The sequence below is a fragment of the Rhamphochromis sp. 'chilingali' genome (genome assembly GCF_963969265.1).
Source record: "Rhamphochromis sp. 'chilingali' genome assembly, chromosome: 16".
Classification (NCBI taxonomy): Eukaryota; Metazoa; Chordata; class Actinopteri; order Cichliformes; family Cichlidae; genus Rhamphochromis; species Rhamphochromis sp. 'chilingali'.
Window position 1 is genome coordinate 33,028,496 of NC_137943.1, and position 22,600 is coordinate 33,051,095.

Sequence of the window (22,600 nt, forward strand, 5' to 3'; positions counted from 1 at the left end):
GTGGATGATAAAGAGGCACTTGCATTAACTCTGACGTGTTTGCCATTGAAACCAAGCCTTCAGCCTATATAGATAAGCTGCATATTTGCTTTTGAAATGCATGTTTGTCAGCTCTCCTGTGTCTTATTTTTACAATATGTTGTACTTAGCGCAGGTGAAGGTAAACAATGACAAAACCATCAAGCACAGCTCGTGTTTAAAAGTCAACACTTTTCAGCTTGTAGTGAAAAAGTTTTTTTTTTTCCTTTCTGTCCTCGGATATCTTATCATTAAAAAAGGATCTAATTTAACTGGTGCAAGTTTAAGTGGTTGCTTGTCGGTGCTAACTGAAATATTATTGTGTTTCATGGTACCACGACCATAAAAACCCGATTCAAGGATGTCTTCCTCGGACATGTCTGCCAAAAATTGTTGCAAAAGGTCTTTTCAGATGCTAAGAAAGACCAACATCTGAGAGCAGAGTCTAAAGCAAGCCCTGGATTGGGAGCTGTTTCATGCCTACTCCTGTGTTTGTAATCCCTCCCTGTACGCTCACTAGGTTTGACCTGGAGTACAGTTATCGCTTGCATTTCTGACAGCCTTGCACTGCAGTTTTATTCCCAATAAAATTCACCATTTCCCTCTGCAGCCATTTTACTCAGTTCCTGATCAGTTTTGTTCTCTTGCAACAGATTCAGAAATGTTTTGAATGATTTAAGTCTGTCGTGGTTTTATACTGTATTTCTGCTTGCTCCAATAAAGTCAGTCCACTTTGTTTCCCACAGATTTAAAACTGATTTCTGCTTGTAGTGGTAGAAGGGAGATGGTAGAAGAAAGGGGGTGTAAGTGTTCACAGTTATATGACATGTCTGCCATTTCTCCTTTGCAAATATTTATTTGTGACACAAAGAGCTGCCTCTTATAAACTGGATGAACTTCGGCGCCACCATCTTAGACAGCAGCTAGGAACAGAGGAGCTTGCTGCGCTCTGCAGCCGGAGTGAACCAAGTTCTCCACCTCTGATAGCTTATTGTAGCCCTCAGGCTCACAGCTGATCTCCAGGAGAAGGACTACCCTTTCCAGCTTCAGTAAAGATAGTGGAGTTGGAGTATGCTCCACCACTGTTTGAGATATAGTAGGGGCAGTGCATTCATTAGATTCTCGTGTTGCTCGGACTATTCTGAAGCCAAAACCTACTGAGTCATTCCGAAGTGTGATGATTATTTGTTTCACTTTTGTAACTGTGAATATCTGCTATATATGACTTCTATAAATAAGCTGAAGATAAAGCTGTTCATTTTGAAACTGTCACCTGAAGGTGATTCATTATACTTATTGCTATATCCATATTTTTATTGTTGGATTCTGCTAGAGTTGTTTTGCATGACTCTTATATACACTTCGGTCATTTTTAATATGGGTATCAAGCATCGTAGCAGTATGTATATGACAGAGAACAAGCAAAAGCAGAACAAGTGCATTTAACCTTTTGAGAAGATCCAGACTTTGTATGAAATGACTTTGACAATTTTTATTGGAAAATCTGCAACCTTGAGTGATTTCTTTATGCTATGTTCAGGATAAACTTTCCAAAACCTCCCGTTACACATACTAACTATCTCCTACTTGCAGTCAACACTATCTGGATCAGCTGTGAGCTAATGGAGCTAAAGTCTCACATGTGAGCTCTTAACTTGGACTCAAAAGCTGGAGACCAAAGGTTGAATGTTATACATACATTTTCCAGACTGATTATGGTTCCACACAACCTTTGAAACTGCACCCTACTTGTCAGCTATCGGGATTGTGTTGAGTGCTTCAAGTTCAATAGTGGTTTGAGTGGCGGTATTCATGCAATCCACAAGGATCTCCAAAGATATTTCTACTTGCTGTGTGTGGATTTCTGAGGGTGTATTGAAGACACCTTTGTTCCTGTAGGCCCCCATAGTTCTCCACGCTGCTAAATCATTGAAGTCCCATTTAGCATGTTATGATGTTTGAACAAGGCAGGAAAGTTAAATCGATGCACATTCTGTAAAAACTCATCCCAAACATGTTTTTCTTGTGAAAGTGTCAAGACTTATATTGACACACACTGTAAGGTTCTTTATAGCAGCTGAGCTGACTGAACAGTACATACAGAGGGTCATTATAGACTTTCCTCCCACAGTGCCAGTTTGTTAAAGTAGCTGGAACCGGAAAGGTGTTCTTTGGCATTTGTGCCATTGTGTCCCTTCTAACTCCTAAAGAAACCATTGGTGTCACATTTAAACTCACTAAGTAATCCTCATTTCCTTTGGCATCCATCTATATCTTAGCCTGAAACTCTTTGTTTACACATCAAAGCTTTCTTTGATCTCTAAACCTAACCAGTGACTGAAGGTGAACACCCAACAAACTCATTGATGTGGTCATAAAATGTGAAACTTCCAGACTTCAAATTAAGAGTTCTTTGGAATTAAAACGACGATTGTCATCTTTTGGCGTTTAATATCGTCCCAAAATCTTTCTGGTATGTATTTCTTCTACACCATCAACATCTGGCGCCTTGGGATGAGAACGTGTCCTCGATGTGATGCTGCGGCTACCTCACAAGAGCAATCCGGTCATTCGTTCAGGTCTTATGTACTCAACAATCATGTCTTTAGGAGCTTTGATTTGACTTTCTTACACGTCAACAGGTTTAAAATGGCCCAAGTCTTCAGCTGTAAAAGTAAGGATAAGCAACATATGAAGTTAAACTCCTGAAGTTAAACATTTGATGTGGAGAAAATTAACTCCAGAAATATTTGAAATATCATTTTAAATGTTTCGGATAGATCAGATAAAAGCAAAAGGTGACCTCGTCTGACAAAACATCGGTATTTGATGTCCAGGGATGAGAAGGCCTTGCAGAAACTGGTGAAACTGGAGTAATGATTGGACTCATGTAAGCTTGGTCAGATGAAGGATTCTCCGTGCTTTCTCTTTATGTTAACAGTATAGCTTGTCAACAACAAGTTGTGACAGTTAGACTTAATTCATGTTGTGTCCCAGAGACCATGCGGGGGGCAGTCGGTTCATGCTTTTCACTCAGTTCCTCACCGGGCTGCAGACTGAAGCACGTCCCTGTGGACATCACAGCTCACAGGCTGATCCACCTGAGGCTCTTTAGTATTGTCAGCATTTGGTTTGAATGCCATCACATGAATGAATTTCTCCAGAATGAATTCCAAATAGGAAAGACAGTCATTTGTATTCATACAGAAATCACTGAAGTCCTGAGTGTGGCTGAGAATGACTCAGGCAGAGCTCCTCTGAGGCAGACCGGTCAGACATAACTGTCTGTGTCTGGCTGCTGAGGTGGTGGATTTGAGATCATGTAAATATCAAACACGCCTTGGGGTTCAGTGACGAGCCGCTGTCTTTCGTCCTTGGATCTCCTCAAGTCTCTTATCTGTCTGTGAAAACAGAGCAAGTGGCCAAGGCAGCGAAGGCGTCTGACAAATCCAATCAGTCATACTCACCGCAGGGTTGGTGGAACTGACTCTTTTTACAAGTAGCCTCAGTAACCAGGTGCAGTGCTGTGTTCATGTGCCGTTATGCACTCAATAACCTCATAACATCTTCAGACTAGAGGCTATGAAAGTACATTTCTGCTTTGTCACCTTAAGTAGTTTTATCTTTCTGCACATTATAAATGGCTGCCCACTGCTTCACTGAGTGAATGGGTTAAATGCAGAGAGCAATTTCCCCACGGGGCTCAATAAAGTACAATAATAATAATAAACAAAAAAAACAGAACATTTGTTGTCATTCACACCAGTAGACTTTTGGGGCTACTGGTGTTTTTGATAGCTTGACAGATTTTTGTAAAATATTCCTGTCATACTCTTGCAGCGATATGACTTGTTTTTCTACTCTATAATCAACAGCTGTGTCTGAGTCATTTTGGCCGCCCCCTGTGGCAGTACTGCAACACAAATCATTTCTGAGAGCAGTGCGTCTGACAGAGGTGAAAAGTGTAAAAGCAACAACTTTACAAATGATCAAAGTCAGGTCAAAGCGGGTACGAAGGGAAATCAGATGATGATGAGACACAAACAACAAGCTGTGCCTCACTCACTGCTAGAAAAGATGGAGTTTCCACATTATGGGACGCACTGACATAACCTATGCCAGTTCCAACACCGTGGCTTCAAGTATCTGCTAACAGAGAGTAACACAGTTAAATTAATTAGCTGCATTCCTCTCTTTGAGGACAAGAGTGGGAATCATTCTTTTATCTGCAACGCAGCATGATGTCTTTGTAAAGCACATCCAAGAACATAGATTTACTGAACTGGAATTTGTTAGAAAAACAATAAATGACATTTTTTTTAAGGTACTTATGTCAAGATTTCATTTGAATCAACTCTCCTGACCAGTTTGTAATTTAGCCAAAAACAAAGAAAAGCTGTGAGAATTAAAGATGTGAAATATTTAATATTGGGGGGGTCCTGATGGGAAGGGGCAGTTTGTTCTCCAGTTTAGGAGCAGTCACAGCAAAGGCCTGGTCTCCTCTGTGCTTTAATCTGGGCCTCGGGACAGCTCGGAGCATTTGATCCACAGACCTCAGTGATCTTGCAGGAGTGTACCAATTCAAAAAATCAGAAAGGTATGAGGCTAACAAAAAAATGCCAGAATTATTCATGAGCTTTTGGTTAAATGCCACTAAAGCCTTTCATTCAAACCAAACCTTTAATCAAATGGCCTACAGGTTATCAGTCAATGTACAGACAAGCGTTGGGGAAAGAGCGAAGTCCAGAAAAAGACAAAAGGTCGTTCTCAGGGAGCGTTGACTAGAAACTCATGGAAAGTAACACTTTCCAAACAGAGGGGAGAAAAGGCTGCAAACTTGGCAGTTAATTGAAAGCTTGACTCTGAGGGACACCAGACAATCTGGTAAGTGACAAGGGGAAATGGGGAGAGTATATCTGGGGGGGAGGTTGATTGGGTCACCGCTGACAGTTGGTGAATGAAATGGAACGGCAAACTTTGAAAAACAGCAGAAGAATTAAAAGGTCAAATGCAATCAAGCACTTGGGTTCCAAAATAAAACAGGAAGTGACTAAACAGAAATTGTGGTTACATCAGCTGTCTTGGTAAATGTATGTATTGCAGAGAGCTGTGGGTAATTTGCTGGAGCCGCTGAAACTTTGTGAGCACCTGTTTCATCGCTTAACAGAGCCTGAGAGGCTGACCTGGATGTGTCACACAGCAGTAAAATCTTTTCAATGTTTCACAGGAGAAACAAGGCCAGGGGCTTTGCCACGTTGCACAGTAAATCAGGATGGAATGACAAAATTATTACAGGTCGGTGCATGCAGAAAGGACAAGTCTGTATTATAGTTTCTTAGAATGAAATGAGAAGAGAAATCAAAAACAGAAACAGGGAAATAATTGTGCTCATAAGACAAGCCTGCAGGCTTTATTTTATTTGCTGCTTCTGATATTTCTTTCCATCAGCAGCAAATGAAGCTGCAGTTTTTCTTTTATCTCTCCCGGGCTCCCTTTTTATTTCTACAGAGGAGTAAATCACAAGGGAATGACCAAAAATACAGCTCGTATGGTTGATACTGTAATCGATGCACCAGTTAAGACAGGATCACTTTTGTAAAACAAATTACAAAACAGTTAGCCGGGTTTTTTATAGGTCTGACACCCCTTCCAGCCTCTCTCCCATGGCTCTCTGAGGTTTGTTTTGCCAGAGATCTCTTCCTACTAAAAGGGAGTCTTCCTCCCCACTGCTGCTAGGTGCTTCCTCATAGGGGATTGTCGGATCATCAAGGTTCTCAAATCTTTCCAGTTCAATACAAAGATCTCTGAGACTCAGCACAGTGTTGTGAACACATTCAGTCATGCATTTTGAAAAGAATAATTTTCATTCGTAGATTCATGAAAAATAACATCTGACTGTTTCCAAGGTCATCATTCGAATCCAAATGTTTGAAATGTGCAGGAACGTGACAAGCAGAGAATTTGTGACGAGTCGCTTCCCTTCCACACAAACTTGCGCCAGCTTTTGCAGACATGGAGGTCATGTGAACATCTGAGGAGGAGAGGATTTAGCAGAGCAAAATGCCACTTAATCCACAGAGATGGACATAATCGCTTTCAGTTCTGTTTTGTTTTGTCTGCCGTTGCTTTCCTCCGCAGCCAACAAAGCGTCGGGATGGATTTTGTATTCAGTATTAAACGTCTCGGTAAGAAGCGTCTCAAAGCGTCTCGCTGGCTTTAATCTCTGCTGAGTGCGTCCTCTGACTCATAAGCAGCAGCTGAACACACAGCGGCCCTCTGTGGTCCCGCTGCACTGATCAATAACCATTTCCAGCCCAGGAGTTTTCTCAAGCTCTGTCAATTTGAGGATTGATTGTCTAAACAGGACTGAATGTGAGTGTGTGTTTATTCATGCCTGCGCATGTGTGTTTATCATTTGTTTCAATGCACATGTTTGTGTGCGTGTCTTCAGCCTGAGGCCAGAATAAGCAGTGGGCAGTTTGTGTGTACTCTGGGTAATTAAACTGCTCTCCAGAACAAAGTGACGACTTTGTTTAGATCGGATCCTGCCTCAGTTTAAAACCCAAAATGATCCACTCTCTGCTGACAAAATAAACAGTGGCTCAATTACAGAAGTTAGAATAAGCAGTAATTCCTCTTTTAGTAAACTTTAATTGGGTTTTGCAGTTATCGTTTTAATTTGGAATTATAAGTAAGTAAAAAACTTTATTTATATAGCACCTTTCAAGATAAAAATCACAAAGTGCTTCACAGAAGCTAAAACCTAAAAATAAAAATCAACTAAAAGCAAGTTTAAAAAGATGGGTTTTTAGCTGTTTTTTAAAAGCGACCACTGAGTCCACAGATCTCAGGCTCAAAGGGAGAGAGTTCCACAATCTGGGGGCCACAGTTACAAAAGCTTTGTCGCCTTTTGTTTTCAGCCTCGTGTGCTGGACAGCAAGCAAGCCCTGGTCACATGACCTCAGGGACCTGCTGGGAATGTATGGATGCAAAAGTTCACTTATATACGTTGGTGCTTGTCCATGCAGGGCCCTGAAAGTCAAGGTCAAAACCTTAAACTGGATCCTGAATTTAACGGGGAGCCAGTGTAGCTGAATCAGCAGGGGTGTGACGTGGGAAAACTTGGAGGACTTGGTCAGAAGCTTTGCAGCAGCGTTCTGAACAACTTGCAGACGCTCCAAAGAGGCTTTACATAAACAAATAAACAAAGAATTACAATAGTCCAGACGAGATGAAACAAATGCATGAATGACAATTTCATAAGACATAAGATACATGTCTGTCTTAAATACATTTATTACAGAATAAAGACTTTCACCCAAAGTCACCTGCTACAGTGTATCTCATGTCCAAGGCATGTACGAAGTGAGCATGAGTATTAATGACAGTATCATCAGCATACAGGTGTATATATGCTTGAAAGTTCTTACACAAGTTTTTTTTAAAGAAATTAAAGCAAAATTGTTTCTATTAGTTAGTTTTATCTCAACTCTAGTTTAACTTTGACTTTCATTTAACCAAAAACTTCAGTAGACCTTGTATTACTTTAGTCTTAGTGTGCTAGGATGACCTTGGTTATGACTTGTACTTTTCTTTGACTATTTTACTGTATCTGTAGTTCTTTTCATAGATTGTTTAAACAAAGATGTCACTAATTGGTCCTAAGTTTTTCAGAGTGTGATCAAGGTGTTTGAAATCCTTAGAACTGTTTTATTGTAATACAATCAGGACTGTAGTTTACAACGTGAACTTTATGTTGGCTATATAGTACAGGTTGAGCCCATAAATCCATTAGGAAAGTATTTACTGAGGTCACAGAACAAAGGAGACTGTATAGACTTATACAACCACAAGTCGTACCCTCTGTTGGCCATTAGAAAGAATGCAGTTTTAAAATACTTGCTCATCAGACATTCAAGCACTGCTTTCCTCATAAATGAGTGTGCATGGTCACTTTTGTAAAGGACTATCAAATTGCACTTTTTACTGTCATGCACTTTACGGTGTTGTTGGAGAGTCCAACATGTACCTTGTATGAGTGCTGTTGTCCTTCTATCTGTTCTATTAAACAATTAATTGTTTAATGTCTTCATATAGAAAAATATTTCATTAAGCAGAGTACCGAAGCTAACTTGACTAGTTTCGTAGAACTTAGAATAAACACATCTTATATTTCATATATATTCTCTATATGTAGCACCTTTGAACATTATTTTTTAATTTTGCCTCAGACACATGAAAATAACCACACAGCTGGAAGCTACAGTAAAATGAAAAGTGTTTACTGTTGGACAAAAATAGCCGTAGCCGCTGGTCCTGCTGTAGCTTTGACACACGTTGTGCAAATTCAGTCCATTCAGGCTGAAATAAAAGAGCAGAGCGTGTGGTGGGAGTGAAGGGAGAACATACTTTTGCAACATCTTTAACTCGAATGTGGAAGTGCTCGTCAAGATCTGGGGTACTGAGCTTTTAAAATAGCCCAGTGCTGTGGGAAAATCGTATCGGTGCAATGTGAAAATTTTGTCTCTTAAAACCCTCGTCATGGACTCCCATCTGTCAGCCACTTGAATACCTCGACTCAGGCTCCTCTGACTGTGCACTCCCAGCATCCTCCGCTCCCTTCTCTTTCTTCCATCTCAGCGCAGAGAGCTTTTTTTTCATTTATTTGTGTCTGTGTGTGTGATTGGGCCAAATTTTCTGCTCCAGTTTTTCTGCCTGTCCGCTCAGCCTCCTGCACTCTCCTGCTGCAGATTGGTGAATCAGTCATTTTAAATCAGCAAGCTGGATGGCAGCGGGAGGCAGTGCTCAGGCCTGTGTTGTGAATTATAGTGTTACATTCGTGTAAAATTTATTCATGAACACACATGGCCGATACTTCACCTAAACCACCCATTTCTCAAACTGTTGTTGGGCATTTGTTGGACCAGTGACAAATTATAGTAAAAATTACGACCCTTGACCCCCTACAGAAGGTTTCTGTCGGCACAAAAAAAGTAGCATGGGCGGGAATAAAAGTCTGACTGAACGAGCAGCAACAGAGTCTAAATCCACAGCAGTCCGGCTGAATTAGATAGCTGCAGCAGCTTGTTGCATACTCGTAGATCTGTTCAGTCTGATGGCGCAGAACTGTTTTAAAATGGAGGTCAGTGTGACATAGGACGAGAAGCTGCTGTTATTGTCCTCAGGGAGAGGATGCTATCTCTGTCAGTGTGTCCTGTGAAACCAGAACTGTGTCCTCAATGTCAGTTTCACTGGAAAAACAGCAAGTGATGCAATCACTACAATGCATTTTTCTCCTTAGAGTCAGTTTTTTTTCCCTTTTGTGTCACATACGGTATCTAATTTATAGGATTTTTTTTTTTTGCATCATCTGATTAGCTTCAGTGTACATACAATTTAAAAGAAAACTGAATAAAATATTCTGTAGAGGGCCAGAACTACAAATAAACTGCAGAGGAGAAAAATTAAATAATAAACAAATTAATAAATAAGACATTTAATGAATCACAAAGCAAAAATTGACTAATGTAAAACAGAAATTGTCAGAATTCTTTGAACTTTTAATGAAATGTAAGGGATAAAAAATAGAAGGAATACAAGGAAACAAGTTCATAACATGAGGGGAATTAGTGGAATCTATTTAATGGGGACTACTGTACTTTTTTTGTACCTTAGCCATTTTTGTCCTTCATCCTGCACAAAAAAGTTCATTTTCTTCACTTTAATAAAGGTTAAAAACACCAAACTGCCATTAGTGCTCCTGCAGTTCTTCCTGTTTTCTGCTGTCAAGCTGATTTCCCAGCAGAGTGAGCGTCCGAGCAGGACAGGGCGTCGGACAGTGACAGCTTTAACCTTTAACGTGTCATCTTGGATGGCAGGAACGCAGAACCTGCCAGGCCGGCAGGTTCACTGCTGCTCTCAGGGCGCGGATTCACGGAGACCCTGGGACCTCCTGGAGACCGCCATCTGCTGGACCGGAGGGACAAAAGAGGGACTTCAGATATTTAGTAGAGAGGAATACAGTATCTCTTTAGAACTGCCACATTTTATACATGTCTGATCCAGGTGGCATTATGTGGAGACTGTAGCTGAAGCATAAAGGAGCAAAGATGTGGAGAAAAGTGGAGCAGAGCTGAGCAGTGGTGTCGATGTGTGGGTGTGACAGATGACTCGCCAGAGATGGTGAGAGCTGGAGAAGCTCAGCCATCTGCTCCTTCAGGGACTTCTGCTCATCCTAAACCTCTCTGCCGCCTTTTTGACTCGCCAGACACGGACATGATCGTCACTTAATAATCTTTAAATGCTTTTTCGCCGTGCGCCGCTGCTGTAATCAATCGTGGGTATTGTTAACTCAGCAGCTCGAGAGGCTGAGGGATTGGAAAGTCTGTGGCTAAAGGAGGCAACTGCTGAACACAGTGGGGAATAGTAGAAGAAGAAACGCGCAGGTGTGTTAATCTTGGGTGTGTGCAGTCTCAGGAAGAATAAATGGACCTTAGAAAGATGCATCGACGTTTGCTGAGGTCTCTACGGGCTGCTTTTTAAACATGCTGACTGCGGGTCTTTTATGGGATTTCAATAGCGTCTTTAATTTGACTTTAGCTGAGCTTGAAAGCCTTTTTTTGCTGTTTGTCAGCATCTTCTGGAAACAAATGTACAGTGGCGAAGACTGAACAATTCCAGTAACTTAAGAGTAAAATTACACTCTTCCCTTTCCCCTCACCCAACCATCTGCGGCATATGGCCGTCCCCTGCATGAGGCTTCTTCCTGTTAAAAATGAGTTTTTAACTCCCCACTCTTGGTCATGAAGGATCATCAGATTATTCAGAGTCCTGGGATGACTCCTGTTGGGCAAAGATAAAAGAATCCAATGATGGCAATTTGTTGAGCGACTGTAGGAGTCCCCAGATGTAGTGAGTACCCTTCACTTCTCTGTCGCGTTTTTAGTCTGTCGCAAAGGTTAAAGTTTCACCTATTAAACACATTTTCAGTTAAGCCAGTGAAGTCTCTCTCATCTCGAAACACAGTTATGAAATTTGGAAATGCAGATCAACCCTGGTCAGAGCACAAGAAGCGATTTCACAGTGATGAGATCAGGGATTTCCACAGTTAGAAGATTAGCTTCTTACAACCGTAACAATGAAAGTGTGTCTAAGTGGATTGAGATACTTGATTCCAAATCCTTGCAGAGTGTGAAATAAAAGGTCAAGGAATCGGCGTAAAGATGAACTGATAAAAATAACAAAGGATTCTCTTTTTATGTGTGGCTTGGAAGTTTGTCCAGTGTTTTTTGGACCTTTGCTCTCTGCCTTCTAGTTGCTCATTTTTTACTTCCATTCAAGCCACTAAGATAGAAGTGGCCACCTTTCCTAAGCACTGATGTTATTGTCCACACAAAGCCATGTTGGAAGGTCATAACGGACCATTCACACTTGCTTTTGTGCTTCTGTGACTGCAGTGTGCAGGTTAAATTAAGTCTTTTGTCAGCTGGGGGCCTTTTCTCCTGGTTGTCTCAGCCCTGCCCCAGCTCTTCAAATACTAAAACCACACGCCCAGCAGTGAGAAAGCGTGCCTTTCGTGTGAATAGCCATTGTTTGCCTGATGATCATGAGTCATTGTACTGGCAGCACAAGCCGGGAGTCAAATGATGTGATGCGGCAGAGAGACTTGCATTGTGGGTCGTATAAAGCTGCGGCAGGAACGTTGGCCCTGGCAGATGCCAACTGTTGGACGCCCGCAGGAACATTGCGTGAATAGTGGAGTAATTTAGTCAGTGGCGACAAGGCGATTAGCATTTTGAGTGGATTCACCGTCAGCTCGGCCCGTTCGCAGGGCAAATTTGTGAGTAGCCGGCAGAGTCTCTCAGTGGTCGGGTTTGTTTGGGAGGAAAAGGTCACGTCTGCGTTCAGAGCCGTTTTGACAGATTTCACACTTTTACAAGTGGCAGCACAAAGAGGACGCCTTGGCGTTAACCACATAACTGAGGAATAATAAAAAGGTCTTGTGAAGTCGGTCCGTCAACATGGCCCCATTTGAGACATTCAGTAACAGAGGGCAGTTTTTTTTATCATTTAAAAAGAAAATAATTATTTGGGTTTTTTTTTATTGCTCAGCCAATTCAAAAACATTCTGCTGGAGGTAAAACTCAAAAGGCAACGCAAACGTCTGCACACGTAACGTAACATAGCCTCTTGATTTAAGTTTCTAAGATGGTGATCTTTATCCGTTACCTTGTTGGTAAGGCAGCTGAATTGCATATTTCACATACACTGATGAATTCAAACTGCTTTAAGAAGAATAGCTTAATAAAATTACGACTTTCTTTTTCTCTATTTTAATCATCGGCGTAGAGGGATCTTATCCGACACGCTTCCATCTTTGATCCTTTGCTCCTAATAAGCTTGATTCATTGTGGCATTGAAGTCCTCTCCCCTATGAAGCAGGCAGATGGTGACACTCGTGAAAAAAATCTTCAACTGAAAGACTGAGCCAGGAATCTGCAGGTGTGTGTGTCTATGGGGGTGGGGGTGTGTACTGAGCCTGCACACACACATTTCTCTGCCTGCTTAGTGACTGGTGATTTACAGCGCTCCAAACCAGCCTTTTTTATAGATTCCCTGTGTGCTTCACATCCTGGTTGAGTATTTCAAGGAAATATTCCATCCTGATGATAGAATTTCCTGCAGTACAATTTGAGATTTTCATTTATTCATGAATAACTTGAATGTAGAAATGCTGGGTATGAAAACGTTCATCAGCCAGTTTTGTTGCCCCAAAGATTCATCTTAAAGGTGGCAGGGGGTCAGGCTTTATTAAAAAGGATTACATTGAAGTTTTGACCATGTTTTCAAATTAATCCACTGTTGGGATGAGATATATGACAGAAAATAAGGAAAGAAATTCTCTACCAGGTGCTATTTATTATTCTATTATCATTAATTTTCATGAGATACATGATCAAGGACAGATAACCCATTTCATACATTATCAACCAATATTGTATTCGCATTATGAATTGTTATCGGGCAAAAAAGTGCTGCACCAGTAGTTGGTGACCTTCTTTTGAGGCTGTGATCATTTGATTCATATGCAGGAGCTGTAATATGAGGCAGTGTTCATAGTTTTCTCAAGGCTCATCTGTTGGATTTAGCTTGTGTTGCATTAGGTTTGACATCCAGTATCTTGCATCGGGTTTTGGGTTGGTTGGGTTGGTTGGGTTTAAGAAAAGATGACAGCTTCTTCTCCAGGTATTGAGGATGTTTCAAAACTATTTTATCCTACAAAGAGTTAACTTTTAGCTGATCACTTATTTCCGAAGTCAGCACAGGGGACAGATTAACTTGTCTGATTTGTCACTGGCTGCCCTTCCCAACACAACCTTTCCATTACTCCGGTCTTGGGATCAGCACCAGGAGCATACTGTCTCGTGACCCCCTGAGGCTGGGTTTGTGTCTCTCCCTGGTCTTAAACCAGGGATCTGTCTGCCATGAGTAAGGTGCATGCATTAATCACTACAACATGGAGCCACTAGGATGATAACATCTTACTCAGGCGGCTAGAAGGTTGAGGAGTGTGCCTACTGGTGATATGAGGCTAATGAACTAATTGGTCATTCTAAAGACTGAAAACATTTCAGTCAGGTGGGAGACAAACTGCAGAACTTGTATGGCTAATTCGTGTTAATCAGAATTACAGAAACTCATACTTGGTATCGGTTCTCTCGCTTTATCACTACCCATAGGATACTAATCTCTGCACTGAGAAGATTTAACCCCAGAAATCTCATTCTGCACACTAAAACAGCAACTATTATTTTACCCAGTCAAACACAGATCTTTTTTATGTCTACTTCTCTGCAAAAATAGTCTTTCCCATCAACCAAGATAAGAATTTAATTAGCCATGTTCGGCAGCCATTTGAGGAACTTAAGAGACGGTTTGATTTGAGTGTTGTCTCAGTAACTTATTTGAATTTCCTCTTACTGCTGGCATCTGAGCTTTGAAAGCTCTTTTGTACACTTATAATTAGATGTTCCTGATCTGAAAGCTGAAAAACTAGATGTGCCTATTCTGTGTTGTCCAGGATGATGGAATACATGAGCGAGGTCTCTTTTTTGGACTTGTAGTTTAAAGGCTTCTGCATTTTTCTTACAGTGAACATCAATTATTCCGATGACTATTACTTCATCTAGTTTTTTCTCTGTTGTAATATGTGGAAAATGAAAATATCATGCTGTGCTTCTCTCTGGGGGGCATGTGGGTCATGCTGAAAGAATGCATTAAAAATGTAATTTGAGAGCTGGTTTTCCAGAAATGCGTGGCTTCTGCATACACATTACACGGTCCAGATTTTGCACTTTTTGTCTCAAATAAGAAGTGAAGACTGATGGTGCAACAAAACAACAACCTTTCAGTGGCCAATAGCTTATGAAGATTAGCTCATAACCTCTCAATGTCCACCCGATTCTGGCAAATCTCTTGGGACTCAGGTTAGATTGCATTTTAGCCACATGCCAAACAAATATAGTTTCAGAAAATTTAAATATTTGAAATTTCAATGCTAAAAATAAAAACTCTAATTAAAAAGTAAATGTGAATCTGATCTAACTTCCGGTCTTTGGCTGGTCAATCAATGCATCTACACACCTCATATTTCCCTTCCAGGTCTTTGATTATATGCCTTCCAACACTACAGGGTTAGGGTTCCCGCCCATTCACACCTCTCACTAATATGATCCAGATCCATGCTTCTTCCATTTGCAGTTCTGTGGTTTCTGTTAGTGCACAAACATTGAGCTAAGACTAGCCTGAATAAAACTTGGTGCGGATGATTTTGGATTTCTGGGAAATGTGACTTGTTGCACCTCCTAGTGCTTTAACATGGTATTACATGAAAGTGCAACCCAGCCTAGTTTTAACTTAAGGCGATATCTCTCCAACACAACACACATACGTCTCAGACAGAATGCCATAGCGGTTGTTTGACATGCTGTTAATACATTTTGCTATAGCTTTAATGCATTTTCACCTGAATGCATTCTCTGTGATATAATATCTACTTTTACTAAAAGTCTTATTTTTTCCTTCTCTTTCAGAGGCCAGTGATACAAAATGGGAGGCAAGCTCAGCAAAAAGAAGAAGGGGTACAGTGTAAACGATGACAAGGCTAAAGACAAGGATGCCAAAGCAGAGGGGGCCTCAGCAGAGGAGAGCGAAGCACCGAAAGACAACAAGGACGGGGCTCCAGCTGCCGGTGATGCTAAGGAGATAGCTAATGACACGGCAGCCAAGGAGGCGCCAGCAGCTGATGCCGCGGCACCCAAAGAGGAGGAAAAGAACGCAGCTCCTGCCGCAAAGGAGGCAGAGAAACCTGCCGCCAACGCTGAGCCCAAAACGGAGGCGCCCAAGAGCGCAGAGCCCGCCAAGGCCGAGGAGAAACCAGCCGCCCCTGCCCCGGCCAAAGAATCGGCCCCGGCCGCGAAGGAAGCCGAGGCTAAGGCCGCGGCACCCACCCCTGCAGCCGAGAGCAAAGATGAGGCCGACGCCAAAAAGACTGAGGCCCCTGCGGCACCAGCAGCCAAAGCCGAAGCGGCCCCCGCTGCCTCCCCCGACCCCAAGCCTACAGAGGCAGCGGCAGCTCCCGCCCCAGCAAAGGAGGCCACCCCTGCTCCTAGTTCAACACCAGCCGCCGAACCTCCCAAGGAGGCAAACGCCACAGAGGCACCAAGCAAGGATCAAACCGTAGCAGTTCAAGATTAATGGACAGCCACTTTTCGGAAATGAAGAAATAAATTACCTAACTCAACAACGATGAAGATTAAAAAAGAAAGAAAGAAATTTACTAGTCCACCCATATTATGATAATAACAATAATAATAATAATTGTAATGATGAAGATTTGTTGATCGAGGAGGACTGAAGCAACCACCTGGAGAAGTTTCCCACCGCTGCAGATGATTATTGCTATTATTATTGTTATGTTTTATTCTATTTTTTTTCTGCCGTAGTATTTGAACTTTGATACGAGTGTATGTCGGCCATACGCCTCGCCATTTATCCGCCATTCCTCTCGCTCATACAGTCCCACAAAGTTTGGCCTGATTCCCACGTCAGCCCACAGAAGGCTCCTGCATTCGATCTGTGGACGTCTAAATTTTGGGGTTCTGATGGAGGGAAGGGGAGCGGTTAAGAAAACACCTTACCAGCTGGACTCAAGTCGAATCTGTCCCCTCTTCGGCTCTCCCTCTTCCTCTCATCCTCCTCGTCAGAATATTGTGATTTTGGCTCTGGCCTGGTACCTCCAGCTTTTCAGTGCTGTGGAGTCGTGGTTGTGGTCGTGCGTGATTGTGTGTGGTATTGTCGGGTTGTGTTGCTTCCTATTTTTCTCTCTAAAAAGATCCCACTTTCTTTGAAGAGCTTTTACTTGGAGATTCATTGTGAGGACTGGGAATTTTCAGGCTTTCTAAGGCATTTCACAAGGTTGGTAAAGGTGGGCTTTGCAGAGAAAAAAACAACATTAGACATTAAACAGTTGTAGGATTTTTCAGATAAACTTCTACATTTTGTACTGAAACCCTTAGCTATATTGTTAGTAAACTAAGTGGGTTTTTTAACATTTGTATTGCTTAGATAATCTGCAAAGCCTCGCTGAAAAGATCTCTAAAATGTTCTTAGAAAGTTCAATGCAAGCCTCTCGTCCTCGAGCAAAATCTGAAGACAAATTAGAGTAAAAATTATCGTATACGTTTTTTTTGTTTGTTTGAAAAGACATATCTTTTGCTGACCTGGGTGAAGTAGACAGTATGGTCACATCTTAGAGGTTGTTTGAACTTGCTTAAAATACCAAGAAGGTGATGTTTGCTCCTTCATGGGTAGAGCTCAGTTAGTGAATGCTCAGTTGTGCCTTTGTAACCTAAATAGACAAGACTGGCACTCAAACATCCTGTGATTGTCTGGAAGACAAATCATTTCCTTAGCGAAAGTAAAAGGGTGTAAAACTGACTGCAAGACACACTTTCGATTCAAGTATTAGCAGCACAATATGTTTCTGAAAAAGTCAACAGTGGATTCTTTTACTTTGAAATAAAATTGTTACATGCTCACATACAATCTCCTGACACGGAAATTTCAACAGTTAAAAAAGACACTATCCAACTAGTAGAGCCGTTTCATATTCAAGTTTAATGGCCCTACCAGAGCAAACCTTACAGCACTAAAGCAGTCTGCCCTGTTGAGCAAACCTCACCCTTTTGGTATCAAAGCAGTGAAAAGGCCTTAAGCGAGAGCGCTCACAATGCTGTTTGACCCAGGTCTGATTTACTGGGTTTTGAATCAGTGTAGCTTTCCACCACTAACAGTCTGATACCACTGAAGAACAGGCAGGAGGCAGGATTTCAGCAAACGATCAGAGCCATCAGCAACCAATTCAGTGTAATATGGTCCATGTTTCTAAGGCTGGAAGGAAAGGCCTTGCACATGGAAGGGAGCCTCTGATTTAGTCATTATCGCCATTCGTGCATTTTCCTTTACTGTTTGGAAATATAGGTTACATGTATGTACATCTGTGCAGTGGTGGAAGGAAAAGTACTAAAGTACACCTTTGATACATTAAAAACTAGCAATATTGATAGATGTCTCCACCCAAATTTATTTTTACTGTAAACACCAAGCACACTTTTGAAAACACCCAGCTTCCACCGCTTGAGGAACTTTTTTTAAAAGCCAAAACACTTTGGTGTAAAACCGTAAACAGTGTGAGACTTTGAAAGGATCATGATATCTTTGGTCATGGCAGTGGAGTCCTGCAAACAAAAATAGCTTGGGACTAAAATTCCACAGCAAAACTTTAGGATTCCAGCAAAGGAGAGACTTAGGTTGAGTTGCGATGGACGAGGGGAGGACGATGTAGCATAGAAGAAAGTAGAAGAGACATAAATGGCACGTGATCCAGTGGGTATGCCAACAACAGTATGCATCAAATATGACGTCTTACCCAAGTGTATTAGAACCACATTGCACAGTGTGGCTCAAATTGCATGTATGGAGACCTTTAAGGGTTTTTAGTGGGAGTAATCTTGCACAGAGATGGATGCTTAGAAAGCAGCAGTTGTGGTATTGACTCCATTCTTGGTTTTTCAGTCGTGTTCATCACTTGTGCGAGTAGGACGTGGCGGTTGTTCGGCATGGTGTTAACTCCACCCATCCTCCGCTACTAATGAATTACCTGGTTAAAAAAGTTAAGGTGACATTACAGCGTTTTACAGAGCTGAGCATCCTTAAACTCTCAGCAACCAGCAAAAACCAGCCCATTCAGATTCACACATGTGCAGGTTTACGGTGATACTGAGACAGTTCTAACTTGCCACATGTGGACGTTTAAAGACCCCATAGCATCACTTTTAAATGCACTGGTTATGTGTAACCCAAATCTCTGTCTTGTACTAAACCTGTGTGCATGTGCGTCATGCTGCTTGTGTCTTTAGCACAGTGCAGTTATGCAGCACTCTCAGTGCAAACTAGTGAAAATAGAATACACCGGCCCAGGAAAGACAAAGGAGGGATTTTTATCATTGATACTACAGTAGAAACATTTTGATGATTATCATATGAGATGAAAAAGGAAGAAATTACAGTGAAAGAAAACCAGCAGGACAGATGGAAGGAAGAACGTGAAGGACAAGAAAGCTCAGATTTTAGATTGTACTTCATGATGAACACAGTGGACGAAGTAGTACGACTTTATTGAGCTAAATGCTTTTGCACAAAACAGTCAAGTAAGGTACCAGCAACCCAAAATTGTGCTTGGCTTATTCAAACCAACATTCGTCTTTCCACCTTTGCATGTATGTAAGTATATGTATATATATATTTAGTCATCTCAGCCATCCATCTGCCACTTTTCAGTTCCATCCATGTGACGTTCAGCGTTTTCCTCCCAGCACTCGTCAAACCGTAGCAGAAACAAACACTCGAGGAGCGCCGCTTGTCACTTGGCTCAGTTTTTTCTTCCTCTCTTGACTCAGTAACTTGCATGTCCGTGGTTGGGTGAACCTGTAGTCCTGTCTTTTTGGTCAAGTGGAAAAAATAATAATTTTTCAGTCTGCATCCATGGCAACTACAGTTGATATTTTCATCCCATGTTTCATCACTGCTACTTCCACACCACACGTTCAGACAAACAAACAAAAAGATGATATGGAAATTGATGCATTCAAAATTATATGTACTTGTATAAATGGTGGAACAGTAATAAAATGTACTAAATTGACTTGAGGATTCTGTGCAATGCAATTTTTTTCAAATGCACTCCAGACACATCAGAGTCACACCTGCCAATGAGGCTGATACGTTATTGTTACATAGTAGCATTTGAACAAATAATTTAATGCAGCGTTAGGACTATTGTAGAAGAAGAAATTAAAAAGTGAAAGTACATTTGTGAATGTGATAAAAAAAAAAAAGGTCAGTTAAGCCATATTTCATTGTTCGACTGACAGAGTATCTAGTGATTCTAAACTTATCTCAAGCTATCCTCAAGCAAGCTTAGAAAGTAACACTGATTCTACGTCTTTAGGTTTCATAGGTTGGAAATTACATCAGGTATCTCTGTGATACAATCAGTTTAGTCTGAAGACTTTATATGCATCACAAACATGCGTTCACTAGAACTTCTCAAGCCTTCAAAATGATTTCAGGATTTCTACAGCGATAACATGTTGATCTTAATTGTAAACAAATCCGATCTGACTATTAGTAATGCACTATTTTAGTCTTTTTAGATTTCATATGTTTATTGAACACAACAGGAAATCACAGTCCAGAAAATATATAAATGGTGTGTGCTAAGGCAGGCAACTCATTTTACATCGTGGGCCATGTACAGCTCAGATGATTAAAGTACCATTTCTGTTTAACTACACATTTCTTTTCTGACACATGTCAGTATAAGAAAAAGAAGACTGAGTTCAACAACATGTCTATATTACAAAGAAACCCTGTTATAGTAAAGGTAAAAGCAGTGACTCATTGGGCCTAAACTGAAAAATAAATGTGTAAAATTACAGAAAATTCTGATTGCTGATTGGCCAGACGATCCTGTAATTGGAGCATTTTTGTTAATTCACAGAAGATTTTCTATTTTTATTATTGATTTATAAAATTGATATTTCCATAGCCCATAGTGAAAAAAGCAGGACCATCTCTGTCATTGAATTGTTTATTACTTTATTGTAGTATGAAAGGCCACAGGTGAGGTCTCCTCCTTCACATGTTCCAAAGCTGTCCTTTGGGCTGGATTGGAATCTTCACCTGGGCAACTGTGGTCCCTGGTCCTTATGTTTGATACCCCTGTGCTAAAATATCCACTAAAAGCTTTGTAGAGGTGTACCTGCCTATAAATAAATCCATATTAAGTCAGGTTAACGACTGCTGTCCTTAAGCCACATGTTGATCACAACAACTGTCACAGGACCTTACAGGAAGCATTAGAGGGATGCACAAAGGTAAAAAAGGCCACACATGTTTAAATACACAAATGATCCAAAGCAGCGAATAAGAATAAGAAATGGAAAAATGCAGACTGTTGCTACTCTCCATAGCAAAAAGCATCTGCAAGGGTCAGACCGAGAACTCAGCATGCAACACTGAGAAAAGCACTGGAGCAACATCTGCACAAAACACTAAAATCTGATGGTCAGTTTTTTATTTCTAGGATTATTTATATCGTTATATATAATCACTTGTGTTGGACATCAGTATCAAAAGGTTGCCAAAGAGAAACTCATGTGTTCTTCACAAGTTCTTCTGTTCGCCTCTTGCCTCTATCACCTTTTCCCATTGCAGGCAAATCTGAGCAAAGGCTCTCACTGCATGTGCAGCTTCCCAAGTGTTAGACAGTAAGACGAGAACAGAATTATTTTAAGGAAGTGTGAAATTTGGGTTTGATCAGTGATGGATGCACCATCCTCTGAAGTCTGTTATGAAACAGACTGTTTACTACAGCACAGGCAGGAAGTCAAATATAATAAAAGTCTATAAAAAGACAAAATATTACCCATGAAACGAGTTTTCATTTCAAGATGTCAGTTTAGGTGCTGAAACCCCGTTAACTGATATTTTATGACCCAACGGGTGAGTAAGAGGAAAAGAAGCTAGAGCAACGATTGCAGTGAAAGCAGCTTTTGTGGCCTGGAGGGCAAAACTGACCAGGTGAACCATGTAAGCTGTTGACTGCGTGAAACATTCTGAATGCTTTGTTTTGGCCTTTAGAAAGAAAGAATAGAAGTCAGATCTTTCATTTCACCGTTTCTCACAACGAAAGCACAACTCTGGATTTGTAAACAGAGTGAACACGCTCATCATACAAACTCTATAAAGGGTTTTATGGTCCCTTTGTTGCACCTCACAATGCGAGGCACATTCAATCTGAAAACAAGGAGCAACGTTATGGTGCGCCTTTCAGGAAATGTAAACCAGCACGGACGTGTGTTCTAAAAAGCTGCTACGGGGACGTAACAGCTGGTTTTGTTGAGGTTGAATGCAGCCCAAAGCAATTTTCAGTGTCACTAATGCAGCTTTTCTGTTTTTTTTAACCTAGATCACTATGGCAACTTATGCTGAAGACGCGTGCATGTTACAGTCCAGTGCAATTCATCATTCAGTTCAGTCCTTCTAAAGCAGATCTCAGCACTCAGTAGCCTTCCTGAAACACCTGGGGGCTGTCACGTTCAGTTATTTTAGAGCATACAAATAAATGAAAGGTCAATGATTACACCTGGACATAAAAACTGTGCCTACAGACGTACAAAAAAAAAAAAAAAAAATCCAAAGGAAAGTTTGCATAATTTGCCAAAAATAACCTTTCAAAAATCTGGCACATCGCTCTCTAACAAGAGTCCCGCTTTTTCTGTTCGTGCACACTTAACCCTAAAATCGACCTATTTCATCCAGCTCACAGGCATTTTATTGATAAATTAGTAGAGTAATCAATCAATAAAGAGAAAATTCACTGTCTAAATGATTTCACATTTAAATCATTTACACAATCTGTGATTCCAGAATCCTAAATGTTCTGATTTCTGTCTTTGTTGTAGTTTTAGATGAAATATTTTCGGAGTTTGGTCACACAAAAAAGCAAGTTCAAGATTCCCTCTTTGACTCCAAATGGCAGGATTAAAAAAGGCTTTTGAATAAATAGCTACACATTTATAAAATTCTTAGCTGAGCACACAATGTGAAGCTATGTCAAGGCTCACAGCTTGAGCACGCTGTGTGTCGTTCGAGCTGACCGAGTTCATTCAGATAACACCAGGCCCACCTACATAGTGTCTGTGGGGTCACGGCACTCCCGCTAAGCAATAATTCCACCCACCTTATCACGCAGAAAAGAAAAATATTGATGAGGTACCTGAAAGAAGTATAAAGAAACCAAACCCTTGCCCACAGGTAATGATTGATGTCTTTATCTCTTCCTCCTTCAGAGGGAGCGAGGGCTGTAAATCAAAGGCTTAATATCGCTGCTGTGATTTACACCTGTTCAGATGCCATTTCTCACCTTCCGCGTGCCTTTGCTAAGGCCACAGCAAGG

At 41.1% G+C, this 22,600-nt stretch overlaps 1 protein-coding gene across 1 annotated transcript in view; it reads left to right on the top strand.

The window, feature by feature from the left end:
- The window catches only part of basp1 (brain abundant, membrane attached signal protein 1), a 47,854-nt gene extending 30,635 nt beyond the window's left edge, over positions 1–17,219 (top strand). The window contains exon 2 of the mRNA XM_080861801.1: positions 15,111–17,219. Within this exon, the coding sequence (XP_080717927.1) occupies positions 15,127–15,774 (648 nt within the window). The 5' untranslated portion in view covers positions 15,111–15,126 and the 3' untranslated portion in view covers positions 15,775–17,219. The remainder of the gene's footprint in view (positions 1–15,110) is intronic.
- Positions 17,220–22,600: the final 5,381 nt, after the last annotated feature.